This window comes from Mustela putorius, unplaced genomic scaffold, assembly GCF_011764305.1.
Source record: "Mustela putorius furo isolate JIRA1106 unplaced genomic scaffold, ASM1176430v1.1 tig00003834_pilon_pilon_pilon, whole genome shotgun sequence".
Lineage (NCBI taxonomy): Eukaryota > Metazoa > Chordata > Mammalia > Carnivora > Mustelidae > Mustela > Mustela putorius.
This window is the reverse complement of record NW_025421987.1, coordinates 72831021-72846216: the sequence shown is the minus strand read 5'-3', so window position 1 is coordinate 72846216 and position 15196 is coordinate 72831021. Positions and strand designations below refer to the sequence as shown.

Below are 15196 nucleotides of genomic sequence, written 5' to 3'. Positions count from 1 at the left end.
TCTAATTTCTTTCCTTTATTTTCTAATCTCACCCTATCCTACTAAAAAAATCACAATCAATAAATTCTAAAGAAATCTTCCTTAAAGATCACTTAGTGTAGTCCCCTAGTCAATGTCTGAATTCCCCATTCAAAATCCCTAACAAGAGGCTATCAAGCCTCTGCTTCAACTGCAGCTTGAGGTCAAGGACCAACTTCCTTACTTTTGTATTTTCAGTACCTAGCACCATGCCTGACATATAGTAGGAACTAATAAATATTTGCTGAATGAATTCTGAATGACAGCTTAGCTCATTAATTCCCAGAGTGGCCTTTTATCAGGTTACTCCACTACCCTGAAACTGAGAAGACAGTTTCTTTCACACTCAATACCCTTCTACTCCATGAGGTACCAAAGAAGCTCAACCATTTCTGGGTCATATTTTTAGAATCAGATCTACAAATTAAATAATATAAATGATAGGGAAATGTACAACACTGACCATGATAAACTGTTGGGATTTAATTTTATCCAACATGTGGTAAGCCATAAACACATTTATAACAACTTATCCTAACTGTGTGTTAAAGACAATTAAGAAAAACACATATTATACAACAGAACATTCACAGGCATGCCAGATTTTCTCATCTATTCTGCATTTGTGTCAACATACAAATTAGGTCTTCAAAAAAAGAACAATATAATTAAATGGCACAGCAGTAATGCTAGCACTGATCAGGAATAAAAATTAGATACCAAAAGATACAAGCATCTATTCCCTCTTATCTTACCTTTAAATGTAGGAAAACTTCATTCACTTTGTATATTTAAACATTAAAATACATTACTTGGCAAAGGAGAGAAATAGATCCCTTAGCATCTAAAGTTGGAGTCTTAAACATTTTAAAATGCTTTTATTGCCCAGCTTCCCTATCATTATCTATCACAAAATGAACAGATGGCATCCTCATCCAAAACACATAAGAAATTTTTCAGACAAATTATTTCATTTCAAAGGTTCTTTCTCTAAGTCATAAAACAAATAATGTCTATGAAAGCAAATTTTAAACAATCCCAAAATGTATAGAAGAATTCATTTTAAATAAGTAAAAATCAGGAAATGTTTTATGAAAATTTCTCTAAATTTCAACTGTATTATGTAGGCATGAACCTTTGATAGACTTCCTAATAAAGAACAACTGTATTCTGGTAGTACACTGCTTATTAGTCTCACAATGACAAATAATTCAGAGAACTTGATTTCATTTACCAAAAAAAATAAATAAATAAAAATAAACATTTAGTTGCCACTTTCTAGACACAAAACAATCCTACCCACTCAGCACTATTCATATACAAACCCAATTTATACTTAAATCAATCAACCAATCAATCAATCAATCAATCAAAACCCTTTACAATTCCTAGACTTATCTCTGATAATAAGCTTTGCTTTTAGGTGGCACTCCAGTTTTTCATTACAATATCAGATTAATACTATCTTTAATGAAAAACAAATATTAATGAACTAAAGAAATCAAGGCAATACCTCAACATATTGGTGAGACTTCCAAATATCACCAAAAGTCAGAATTAAATTTTTTCAAATATGTGGAAAAATTATTTTTAAATACAGAATTTAGAAAGAGCTATAAAACATGTAGATTAATTTTTACATTGTGGTGTTCAGAAGACAGTAAGCATACAAAGAACTAGCAGACTGGTAAATTTAACAGGTTACCTAATGATGTGCTTATATAAGAAGTAATACATAATGCATATTAAATTATCATTACTTTGTACAAGCCCAACATAAATCATTAGCAACCTTACTAAACACATGACTGAATACATAGCTAAGCAACAGCTCCTTAGGTATAAAGTGAATATACCCGCCAGGGTCTTCTTACTGTGTTATTATAATACTAAGACATTCAAGTGGCCAATAAACGATTTCAGAAGGACACAAAGACACCCTACCACACAGCTGCCAACAACTCTTACTGAAAGAAATTCAATCTCTCACTAAAGGATCAGCTTTCCTCAATACTTCCAACATGTTGTGAATGAGTGTTTCAACAACTGAAACAGGAATAGTGTTACAAGTAGCAAATAGCTACTTAGAGAGATCTTTAAGACTAAGCAAGGCTTAGTCTTGTGCCTTGCTTCCTTGTAATTATTCAAATTAATCAACCCAATGAAAACTGAAACAATAAGGGCACTAACTGCCCAAAAACAGATCTTCAGGAGTTATAGGAATGTCTGCTACTCCCTCACACTGAAAGATACCACATATCTCACAAAGCCAATTTTAAGTTTAAAGTGCTGAAAAATGCTCATCAGAAAAACAAAGACTCACATTTTTATAATGTGCAACTATTATCTTAAATCCTTTATGGAAACAAAACCACGTGAAGTCCATGTGAAGTAGCATGGTATCACGCCCATTACAATGTGAAGGAAAAGGAGCAAACTGATAAAAAATCCTGTTAATAAAATCCTGGTACTTTTAAAAATAATTTAAGTTTATTTATTTATTTAAGTAATATCTACACCAAATGTGGGGCCTGAGATCAAGAGTCACATGCTCCTCCAACGGAGTCAGTCAGGAACCCCTAAAAATAATATTTTTTATATTGTAATTCTACAGTGTCCAATCCATTTAATATTACAGTAATTTAGCAATCTCCATGTCATATACACATTTTCACTAAAATATCTGTATAAATATAAGGTTTTGTTTTTCTATCCCATTTCAGCATACATGCTTTCAAAAAATGATCTCAGATTATTTTGGTCTTGAATTAATGCATATTGACAATATCAAAATGTAGATTAATTTTATTATGTGCAACATAGTCCATTTTTTATTTTACTCTATTTCATTTTATTTGAATGTGGATGACCCACTAAATTGATTTCATAACCCTCCTGGCCCTTCTCAACCGTGGTTCTCAAGAGACAAGCCCAAATGCCCCAAGGCATCCATTGTATGCAATGAATTAACTTCACTCCAAAGCATTTAGAAGGGTACTATATACCATCATTGGAAGAACTGATGAAACCATCACTCAGGTAATTTTATGTAGGGCTTAATTCTCCCCTCATGGCAGCCCAGATGAAAAAGGCTGAATGAATGAAAAATTGCAATTTGAAAAACCTTGCTCTAAGTGAACTGTCTAAAAACAGGTCCAAAAGTATTATTTCAACAACTGGTCCTGTATTTAATAACACCTGTGTACTGTGCAGGTGCTTTTGCACAGATTTACAAAGCATTACATATGTAGAGGAATTATCACTCTATGCTACAAGTATGAAATTTTTTCTTTGCACTTGTTTAGGATTTACTACAATGAGCCTATACTATTTTAATAATCACACCAAAAAAACTTTTTAACATGGAATAAAAGCCGTAGTGTTACCAAAATAAACTGCAGTGAGTTTCCTAAACTTTTGTGTTCCTTGTCCCCATAACCCAAAATATGCACTTTCAGTGCTATTTGAAATCTCAAAATAAACTCAATACCATAAATAAAAACAAAATGCTACTTGCTTTAAAACTAACCCTGGTTTCTCCTCGAAAATCACTGGTAACTTTATAGGGCTAGTAATACTTTTCATTCAGTTATTCAAACCTTTATTAAACATCTACCACATTCTAGATTCGGAAACTAGAAGATAAATTCCTGCCCTCAGGGGCCTGCATTTAGTCTTTATGTACATATTTCTGTGACCCACTTCTGAGTCTATAAATCAAAATGAGTTTTACAGGGTGCCTGGGTAGCTCAGTCCGTTAAGCTTAAGCAGCTGCCTTCAAAGGCTCAGGTCAGGATCCTGGGGTCCTGGGTCCCAACACCAAGCCCAAAAGCCCCGGGAGTTGGGCTCTCTGCTCAGTGGGAAGCATGCTTCTCCCTCCCCTTGGCCTGCCACCTCCCCTGTTTGTACTCACTCTTTGTCCAAAAAAAAAAAGCAACTTTATATTCTTTCTAGTCATTCTTCTGCCTAGAATGGGGCTGTAATACTTTATTTAGTGATTGAGGCAAACCGCAGCTTAAGAAAAGGTTTAGAATTTAATTATATATTTTTTTTTTTTGCTTTCTGTTGTCTAATAAAATCCTTAAGTTTTTTACGTATGAACCTTCATTAGACTAAAATTCTGCTTGTGGACAAAATACAGGTTCTTGCCATTCCTAAAGCTATTCCCAAACTAGTTCTACCTCTTTACTTGAACAAACTGGGTTCTGGCTCCATAGTTTCCTCTCCCAGAATTCCAAAGGAACTGAAATTAACCCAATTCTTGATTCCTTCCTTGTTCTTCCAATGGCATAAATTATGACATGTGTACAACTATGAGAACACTATTGGTTGCCTCCACACTGATTCAGGTGTGCCCTTTTTCTTCTTCCTTTTTTCCCATTTCTCAGACCAAAAAGAATAAATTCCTAAGTTTTTTATCAAAGCCTTTTTAAAAATGTTAACATTTATAACTGTTTTATTATTTTTTAGTGGTAAAAACAAATATAGGCTCTGTATTTTCTAAACCATAAGGGGGCACTATTCCCAAAGCCATTCTAAAGATTTCATTTAATAGTCCTTAACATAATTCTTATAACAGACCTGTTTCACACTTTTCTTCTCGCATAACTTTGTTTTAGTAAGTAAATATCCAATAGTATAATTACTGTGTACAAATAACGAAGAGTGAGATACATCTGAACCCAATACTCAGTTATTTTATTTGTATTAGAAATATATTCCTATAATTCTAAATTAAGACAAGAAGATATATGGGGAAAGGAAAAGTCCCCAAATACGTATTAGTAAATATTTCAATGATAGTTTGAAGCACCACCCTGCATTCCTAGACTCTTAACTTCAAAGTGCTTTCACTTCCATTCTCATTCAACAGTTTATCTGCAAATTATATATGTGTTTATTTCCAGATCAAACCATCATTTTAAAAAAAAAAAAAAAACCCTCCACATATTCTGAAATATAATGTTGTTTTTCAAAAATCTATTCAGTTAAAAAAAGGAATTTGCTGAGTGCATCTGACATGCCAAGCACTAAACTATGTTCTGGGAAAATAGGAAAAAGATAGTCTCTAAACTCATAAAGTCAGTTATTAATTTTAGAAAGTTAAACAAAAATATTCATACTGGCACCCTATATGAGCACACTTTATCTGATGCTAACCTTATCCCCACTTGATCAAAATTTATGCTAATCACAAAATGCACAATCTATCACTGATATATCAAACAAATTACCACCAAATCTGTCCCAACTATTACTAGAACACATTTTGTCTCAAACTACTGTTTGTAGTTGCCCATTCTTTCAAGTGTATTTCCTCACTTCATTTAGGTTTGGAATAAGAAACGCACTTCCTCAACAGAAGAAACAGTTTACAAAATGGGAAAATTTTTTTCTACTATTACTATTATTCCAATGACCTCTGCAGAAATGATGAACTGAAAGTAAAATGCAAAACTAAAAGTAGTAAAATGTTTAATGGGTTTTAAGAAACAATTTTGTTGATACCTTTAGGTCATCTATTTGCATCACAGACAATCTGTAGGGGTTTTTTACCCCTAGGCAGAGTAAAACCATATTCTATTACTTAAAGAGTCGTCAAGTCTAAATGTTAGAAAGCTAAATTTTAATTTAAAAAAATATATATCAGGGCATGGGGCACCCGAGTGGCTCAGTCCCTTAAGCAACTGATTCCTGGTTTCCTCTCCCATCATGATGTCATGGGTTGTGGGATGGAGCCCGACTCTGGCTCCACGCTCAGCAAGGAGTCCTGCTTAGGATTTCTCTCTCCCCGTGCCCCACCCCACCCCGTGCACACAGGTGCACACACACTCTCTCCCTAAAATACATAAATCTTTAAAAAAAAAAAAAAAAAACCATAAGGGCATACACCATCTTAAAGATTATCTGCCACATTCTGTAACAGTAAAGAACCACCTATGACTACAAGTGGACTTTTCTAGTGTGCTTAAAAATATTCTTAAGTATCACCCTTCAAATTTTATTTACAAATAATCAATTTGCAGGGTGTCTGGATGGCTCAGTCGGCTAAGCATCCTACTCATGATTTTGACTCAAACCATGATCTCAGGGTCATGGAATCAATCCCTGCATCAGGCTCCAGGTTTGGCATGGAGTCTGCTTGGGATCCCTTGAGATTCTCTCTGCCTCTCCCCACTCACACAAGCTCTCTTTCATTCTCTCTCTCAAATAAATAAAATTTTTTTTTAAAAATGGGCAATTTGCTTAGCAATCTTTTTTTCCATAGACAAAAATGTATGAACAACAAAATCAGACTTAGATCAAATAAATAATACTCACTGAAGATTTGGAAAAGAAATATGACATTCTTGTATACATTCACACACTGTAAAATACAAGAACCATATTTCTAACAAAAAGCTCTGGTGATATACAGAAATAAATAGTTTAAGAACACCATGTTGCAAAGCCACCTAGGCAGTTCTAAAATCAAATGTGTTTCTCGTCGTGACCTGAGTAATAAAGAGTTCAAAATATACCTTTAATTTCTACAGAGCCAGTTCCTCCTTAGAACACTGACCTTATACCACTTATTTCACCCATCTAAATATAGGTACTATGCAAATTAAATGTAGTTATTAGTCATGCAAATAGTTTGGTGATCATTACTAATATAATTTCCATCCTTGGAAATAATTTAACAGTTGCCACATTTCAATCAACTCCTATTGAGTTTCCTAATTTTGTTTTTTAATCTAAAACAATACTTTGACTACATTAACTATATAAACATATTGAATTACATTAGTATTCATACTAAACATAAAGTTCTTTATATGAGAGGTTAATTTATTTAGTATATTCTACTATTTAAAAAAAAAAAAAAGCTTGTCTTGACTTTTCAAACACGCTTCCTCTAGGTCTATTTGGTTTGTTTGGCAACCAACTCACTGACTCAGAGAAGATAATAAAAAATGTTCCCCAGTCAAGCAGATCTCCTAGCCCCCCTCCCAGTTAAATACCTGAGTCTATAATTCAAGTTAATACAGAGGTTATTAACCAATATACTAAGAGAAATTGATAAGAAAAGTTAATGTTTCTCAAAATTAAGTTTCTACTACTAAGTCTGCTTTAGGAAAAAGCACTAAAAATTACTAGACATCAAGTCTGAAGAAATGCCTCATTCTACCACCCAGTAAGTTATACAACCAGAACATGTGACCCATCTAGGACTGGTTTCTCATGAGAAACCTCACTCACAGACCTTCAAGCAAGAACTACCTCACAAAGTTTTAAGGAGTAAATTTTCAAAACATGAAGTGACAAGCACAATAAACCACTTAAGTATGTATTACACGTGAACCGAAAAAGACTTCCTTCTTAAAGATTTGATTGCTAGAAATTTTCTTAAATTCCATTAAATTGCTTAAAATTCACATAAAATTGGAAGAAATACACCAAAACACTGAAGTAAATCCTGCAAAAAGGTAACACAGACAAAAGGTGGGGGGGGGAAATCTCACATCTTCCCCCCAAAAAAATTATTCAAATTAGTAATTTCTGAGACAATAAAGGACTACATCCAGATGAAGAATGGTTTCCTTTTTACCCAAACCCCAGCACATTCAGTTTAAGTAAATTCACATCTTCTTTTTAACCTTTATCTTGGTTCTCAGATGTTCTTTTCTCACGAACATAGAGCAGAAATATCAGGCAAAGTAGTTTATCCCAAAAATGCTTATGTCAGGGGCGCCTGGGTGGCTCAGTGGGTTAAAGCCTCTGCCTTCCGGCTCAGGTCATGATCCCAGGGTCCTGGGATTGAGCCCCACATCGGGCTCTCTGGGCTCTCTGCTCAGCAGGGAGCCTGCTTCCCTTCCTCTCTCCCTCTGCCTGCCTCTCTGCCTACTTGTGATCTCTGTCAGATAAATAAATAAAATCTTAAAAAAAAAAAAATGCTTAAGTAAGAGCAATGAAGACTGGAGCAAGGACAGGCGGCAAATAATGTGGTCACCTATGGACAGGTAAGGGTAGAGCCCCTAATTAGCTTAAGGCAAGATATCATAAATATCAAAAGGGCATTCCACATTTAGAGAATTTCCAAGCACAAGCCTCAGCGTGGGACCAATCCAGCTGTGAGCAAGTCCAGCAGTTTGAGAAGTGGCTTGAAGTCAATCCTGCTTCAAAATCAGTCAATAAATGCACATGAATAATATAAACTTATCTAGGAGCCACAGGCAAGGAACTCCAAAGCGCTGACCCTTTGGAAGCAGCAAGTAGCAAACTCTCCTAAATTAGAGTCTAAAATTACCTTCTTGAGCTTCAGAAGCAAATCGCAGTTTTAAAACTAAACTGTAACTAAATTTCCCTCAAAACCTTAAAGGTACTATAATAAAGCACTCAACACCAAATCTAGCCCAAGCTCTAATATTGCTGTGAATAAGCTTCAGTCATTTAATACGCCTCATTCATTTCTTCTGTGAAGTAGAAAAGGCAGAGATTATTTCAAGAAATAAAACTAATAGTGGAAAATTAGATTCTTAAGATGAAACATGGCCAATCTTTTGTTGTAGGAATCAAATAAAATTATATATGTAAAGGCTCAAGAACAATGTTTGCCACGTTGTAAGTATTAAACAGTGCTAGCAGTATATTGGTTTTAATCAAGTAGAAAAATATATATAAAAATCAGATCAACAAACTGGATATTTAATAACCCGTATCTTGTTTTACCCAGACATTCAAACTCTTAGAATGAAAATCTTAAATACCAAATAATGTGGTGGATACATAATGTTTAAGATCTCTTTGTTGACAGGTTTTTACATTAATATTTAGTTAAAATAATCTTTTTATTCTAGCTGTCAGTTTTTTTAAGTTATTTCTTTAAAGAAAAAAACCTTGCTTACTAGAACCACAAATTCTTCAAATAAATCTGCCTTAACCATTTATTTTCAATACCAAATAGCCAGATATAGAAACAATGTCAGAAATCCAAGATCTACCTTTGAAAAATGCTGTTTGAAGCCCACAACCAGAATTGTTTTGGCTAGCTATTATACCATTTGCAAATGGAAATAACACCAAAGTGTAAATTATCTTGAGTCTTAGGACAACAACAGATCTAGTCATCAAAAAGCAGGATGTGTGAAAAAGAAAGAGAACATGACTTGAGAAAGAAGCCCTAATCCTCCACTCCCTGGCTATATAATCTTGGGAAAGCCACTTGATCTCTGAGCCTCATTCTATTTATCTGTAGAATGGGAATAATCCTAATTCTTACAACAGGTTGTTCAATTCTTCCAAATGAGCACACACGGAGGAGAGCATTTTATAGCTTAAAATGTGTAATACAAACATTATGCATTACATAGATCAGTATTTTTTGTTATTGTTGCATTAGCAGCAACAGTGTCTTAATGCACAGGTTAAGTAATAGTCTAAATTTGGAATTGATTTCAAAGTAAACCACTGCCATTATTCAAAATTACTATTTAAAAAAGCAAAAACAAAACTTGCCTTGGATTGAGTTCTCTTTCCATTTCTCATGCTAAATTTCTCCTTCATTTCTTCTAAAATTATCTTCAGTTTCTTTTCTTCAGGTGTCCCTAAGTATTTCTGGTTTACATGAAGATAGCAATGCCATTTGGCTGACTCAAAGCCCCAGTGGCAAGTCCTTTTGTCAGGTGATCTGTGAGAATGCATCACAAAAGTCTGGGGCGCAAACATTCCACAGCACTCCAGACACTGAATACAGGGAGCATCGGGCTGAACATAAAACTGGGGTGCAAATAGACCCTGACATTTGCCCAAGCATTCGTGTTCCACTTCAAAGGCACTGCCAGTTTCCTTTAACTGGGCCAATGAGTTTTTAGCAGGAAGTACACTACCATTTTGAGGAAAAGTGCGTGGCCGCAATAAAGCATTACATAGTCTTTGTGCATCAGTTAATGTGATCAGCCCACAGGATGGGGCATTGAATGGAAGTATTCCCAGGACCTTTAAGATATGAAGCTGGTCTGAAGTACACCGTGAACAATAGATGTACAATTCATCACACACTGTATTTATTTGCTGGAGTGAAAATTCTCGGAGAACCGAATTTAAGACTTGGGGCAAACAGAGTCTCTTTTCTCCTCCAACCTGAAAGCAAGAAATAGACTCTCCTTCCAACACAGTCTGGGTGAGTTCTGTGGAGCTATCAGAAGGGATGAGCAGTGGGCCAGGAAGAACCTGAGGAGATGGAAGAGGCAGAAATACAGTAGGTGACATGCTTTCTTGGGAATATCGAGCAGAAAATGCTGCTGGTCCACCCAGGGAGCTCTGACTACTTAAATGGAATTGCGCCAAAGTGTGTTTCAAACTGGGATTTAAATGTAAAGGTTCAGGCACAGAGGCACAGGTTCGCTTGACATGTTCCCCATCAGTTTCCATTGGCACTTCATAGTCATCCAAGTGTTCCTTCTTTACTGCTGGCATCTTGTTGATCATCATTTTCCCATTTGCGTGGATGTCTGTCATCATTTTTTTCACTGGAGGGCCGCCATCATCTCCCATCCCATTCAGTTTTTTATTTGTGCCCTGAACCAAGGAAAAATTTGTCTGTAGGTTTGCCATGGCTAAAAACTGTTGTGTTAAATAAATAAGTCTGAAATTTGCATTGTTCTTTAGTCACTCATTTGAAGAGAGAAAAGCAATGCATATCAATACTTATGGCAATTACTCTCATAGAAATTTAAATTTTCAAAGAGAAATCTCCCTAAATTACTCAATAGATTTTGCAACTTTTATTTTGTTCTGCTTCTACTCTAGTATAATTTCACTGCCAGTGCTATAAACTTTCTTCTTTTGTCTCTAATAATAATATAATAGGGAGGCACACCTCTGAGGAAGCCTGTTTTCGTAATTCTTCAAATATACATTAAAATAAACTTATCAATTCTCTCAGTTCAAGAAGTCCAGAATCAATGCAATGGTTTGGTTTGGTTTTAAGCAAAACATGTGAAAAGCTTATGTGATTACTTGTGTCATAAACCGTAGACACAAACACAGATCAAAATGTCACATCCAAATTTAGGTTTTGGCACCAAGGACACCAAAAAAGGGGGAAAAAAGGTATCTTCTCTAAAAGTGATGATCTTGTTGGTCTGTGTTAACAAACTGAAGGCTTGTATAAATCCTTGCACCAGTAAGAAGAGCTTCTGACTCCACTTGAACTTCTACAGTTAAAAAATGATACCTAAAGAAAAACTGCCTGGGGAATCTTCATGGATTACTGTTCATTCTTCTTTTAATTAATCTAGAAGAGAGCGGGGTGGGGGAGAGTTACATTTGAATTTGCTCCAGAAGCTGAAGGGTTGGTTTGAAACTAGTTTCTTAATCTTATACCCAGTTCAATTTTACCAAAGGTGACACTTGAGCAATTTCTTCAAATCTAACACCAGTTAGATAGAAGAACTTCATTTAAACAGGAAAGCAATTTGGAGAATGAGTAATGGGGGCAATAATATCCCTCGAAAGAAAAAGGGCTACCTCAACTGAGAACAGGGAGAACCTTAAGTAGATCATCTCACCCAAAATTCTGTACCAGAGGCTTTCTCAGTTATGCCATTTTAATGATAATAATCCCTTACTACATCTCTTAATATAAAACAATATATACCAGTTTCATCCCCCCCAAAAAATCAGATACAAGTTAACATATCTACCATATGAAACTAAGTTACAATTTTAAGTGCATTAATTCACCTAGTCGGTGTACGCTATTTTTCTGGAATGACTGTAGGCAAAAATTAACTTTCCCTTTAAAAGGTGGGTGAAGTGGCTTAATGGAAGCCAAAAGCTAGACTCCACTCCTGGGAATCTCCATCCTTAACAAGACTAATCCCGAGGAAAAAACACAAGGCAGACAGACCTCACAAAGAATGCAAATGGAGGAAGAAGGAAAAAGAAAAGATTCTTCTTCCACTTCCTTCTTTTCCGAAAGAAATTCGATAAATAGAAATTTTTGCCTCCCGAACTCCCAGCAATCTACCTTAAAATATACCCTTAGGGCTACGGACCAAGGCCACCAGCCAATGTTCTGACTTTCGCCCACCACAGGAACACCTCAGAGAACGAAGGCTGAGAAAGAGGGCAGGAGGCATGACCTACAGTGGGGGAAGCCCCCAACCCTGAAATCCTCGGACCACGCAAATCCACCCACCCATCACAAACTCGAGGGGGAGGACGGAGTGGTGGGGGGATATGGGACGCTTAGGCTGTGCAAGGGGGGGGTGTGGGAAGTGGAGGAAGAGGAGTCCCCCAACCCCCACCCACAGCCTCGGGACAACCCCAAGTGCCCTCCAACACTGTCCCACTGCGGGGGCCGCGGGGAGGACTGTGGAAATCCCCCGCGTACCCTCTCCCCGGGAAGTTCTCGGGTGTTACCCCAGCACCCCTACGGCTGCACCTCCCCCGCCTGCCCGGGGCCAGAAGGGAGAAGGGTCTGCGAACGGGTGGGGCGACAAGTCGGGATCCTCGCGCCGCAGGCAGCCGACAGACGCCGGGGGCATCCCCGAGGAGTGCAGACAGGCGGCTGGGAGAGGGTGGGGGAGTGACGGGCGTCCGGGTCTCCGGGGTCCCGACGGCTCCGGTCAAGTGCAGCGCCCTTCCTGTGTCCGCGCCCAACGCCTGGGGTTAGCGAAGCACGAGCCGCGCTGGGACACCCGCCCTGCGCCCCCTGTGGCCCCGACCCCACCCGGGACCCGCGCATCCGGACCCCTGACTCCGGCCTCCGTGCCGGGAGTAGCTCGACGAGCTTTGTTAACTCCCCACTACCCCGAGCACCGCCGTCGGGCTCCCCCGAGGCCGCGCGCCCCTTGCCTCCCGCCGCGCCCGCCGCGTCCTCACCGCGAGCCGGGGCCGCACCTGTGCTAGCCGCCGCCGCTCGCCCGCTCCCTTCGGCTGTGCCGGCGCCGCTCCGAACCCCACACACATCGCTACACACAGCCCTCTGACGTCACCGAGTCCTCGGCCCGCCCACGTCACTGCGGAGACACACGGCTTCCCGCAGACGCCGCCGCCGTCTCCGGCCGCCCGGGGGAGAGAGAGGGCGGCGGGGAGGGGGAGGGGTGGGGAACGGAGCCAGCGGCGGCACCGCGCGCGCGGTCCCGCCGGCGTCGCCGCCGCCACCGCCTCTCGGCTCCCAGCTCCTCGGGGACGCGCGCGCCGTCTGGCCTATTGTGGCTCCTCAGGGCTCCCCACTCGCCCCGTCGCCTCGCGCGCGCGCCCCTCCCCCCAGGCGCGCTCCCGGCGCTCCTGGCCCCGCGCGCCGTCTGGGCGGCTGGCGCACGGCGCTGTCTGCGGTGCACCCGGCGCAGACAGGATGTTCCCTCCCCGCCCCACCCCCACCGCCACCCTCCCTCCTTCCTTCCTCGAGTCGCCCAGCCGGCTGTCTGGGGCCGCCACCGCCCCGCCCCCGCCCCACCCGCTGCTCTGTGGTGACGGGCCAGACCCGGGGGCGCCCTGGCCGCTCGGCTGCCGCGCGACAGGGAGAGAGGGGGCAGGGCGGCCGCGCGGTGCACTGTGCGCGACCCCAGCTGCCAGCAGGGCGGAGGTAGGGCCCGCCCGGCAGAGCGCCGCCGCCCGAGGTCAGGCACGGGCGACCCTCCCCCCGCGAGGCCGCAGCTGGGCCGCCCCGCCCCGGAGGCAGCCGGGTGGCGGCCGCCCAGCAGCGCCCCCGGTGTGGGCCCTGCTCCCCGGGGCGCGCCGGGGCTGCCCCCCGCCCCCGCGGGGCCTCCAGCCCGCGAGCCGCCCTGCCAGCTGCCTACGCTCCGCCCCACCTCGGCGGCCCCCGCCTCGTTCAGGCGGCCTCCGCCCAGACGCCTTCCCCGGGCTGACCTCCATCCGCCATCCGGCCGGGCTAGAGGGCTGGCCAAAGTTCCGGCAAAACCGAGAGAGAACATTTCTGTCCCTACTTCTCAGCCTCCCTCCTCTCCCCTCCCCACTAGGCTTCTCCCTCGGTTTCAAAACGGAGCTAGAAATTACAGGTTTCTACGGTGTTTACTGAGGGCTTATTATTTGGTTTTTGTTTTAGAAGGGAACACGAAATGAGATGAGGAAAGGTACGACCTAGGAGCTTTTGGCTTTGACCATCGGGCGAGCAGTGTGGTCTTCCTTGTTAGCGTTCCCAGGATAGCCAATTAGCATATTAAACTCTACCGAGTTGCTCCGTCATATTTCGAAACACCAAGAAATCCCCTTTTCTCCACCCCACCGCAAGATCAGGAACCGAAATAGTTCACCGACTTGCACTGCACAGAATTCAAAGGACTCGAGCTTCGCCCCTGGTTGGTTTTTTTTTTCTTCTTCTTCTTCTTTTTTTTTTTTTTTTCTTTTTTCCCTTTTCGCTCCTTTTCGTCCAGTGTCTCCTGGCTTTACTGCTTCGAGGTCGCTCCTACGGGGTCCGCATTTGGAGCTAACCGACTGGGAATAGTCCTGTGCTCATAGATTTTTTTTCCCCTCTTTTCCTCCCAGAAGGCCTACCAGAGGCTCACAAACCTCTCATTCGCCCCACTCCCACGTTCCCTTCCTTACGCCCCCCAACGTCGTGCTCCCGGGTCGTGCCCCCTCGCCCACCCCCCACCTTCCCCTCCTTCTTGACTGCCTCCTTTGCTGAACATGAATAATTCCGCAGCACTTCCCATCTGTTATTGCCATAGAGACAGAAGCTCGGCAAAGATAATGATGTTCTGTGCAGAGCCAGTGGGGGGAGAACAGCATCTGTGAGTCTGGGGGATAGATTTTCTAACCGCGAGAATATTTAGAAGGCCGGCTGCAGATCCAGTGTGGAAGACTGGACAGTCCTGGGACTTGGCATCCGGGCAACTCGTGGCACCTGGCTCGTGTCTCTGGAGAAGAAACAGTTTTGGGGAACCAAAATGACAATTTTTTAAAAAAGTGATTCCAAACTGCAATTAATGACAAATGTTTAGTAGTCGTTCCATCAGCCATAAAAACAAATACTTGCTAGCATGACCAAAGGCCTAAGGACCAAAATAAACTGGACAGTAAATAGACTTTTGAGAAATCAAATGCATTATCCCCTCCACTGTTCTTTTGATTTGCTTTCCCCAGGAATCTGTTTTTTGAGGGAAGGATCTTTTGTGCCTGTTATTTTATGTACAATAGTTTGAGAAATAGTGACAGGCAAATGTAG

General features: G+C 41.0%; 1 protein-coding gene across 6 annotated transcripts in view; it reads right to left on the bottom strand.

The window, feature by feature from the left end:
• Positions 1-13358, bottom strand: part of SKIL (SKI like proto-oncogene) — a 28822-nt gene extending 15464 nt beyond the window's left edge. The window contains exons 1-3 of one of the 6 annotated variants that reach the window (XM_045088623.1): positions 12907-13355; positions 12398-12669; positions 9517-11296 (exon numbers count right to left, since the gene is read on the bottom strand). In XM_045088623.1, coding sequence (XP_044944558.1) covers positions 9517-10614 — 1098 coding nt within the window. In that variant the 5' untranslated portion in view covers positions 10615-11296; positions 12398-12669; positions 12907-13355. The other 5 variants (XM_045088624.1, XM_045088625.1, XM_045088622.1 and 2 more) reach the window with 5 other exon arrangements.
• Between the last annotated feature and the right edge of the window lie 1838 nt (positions 13359-15196).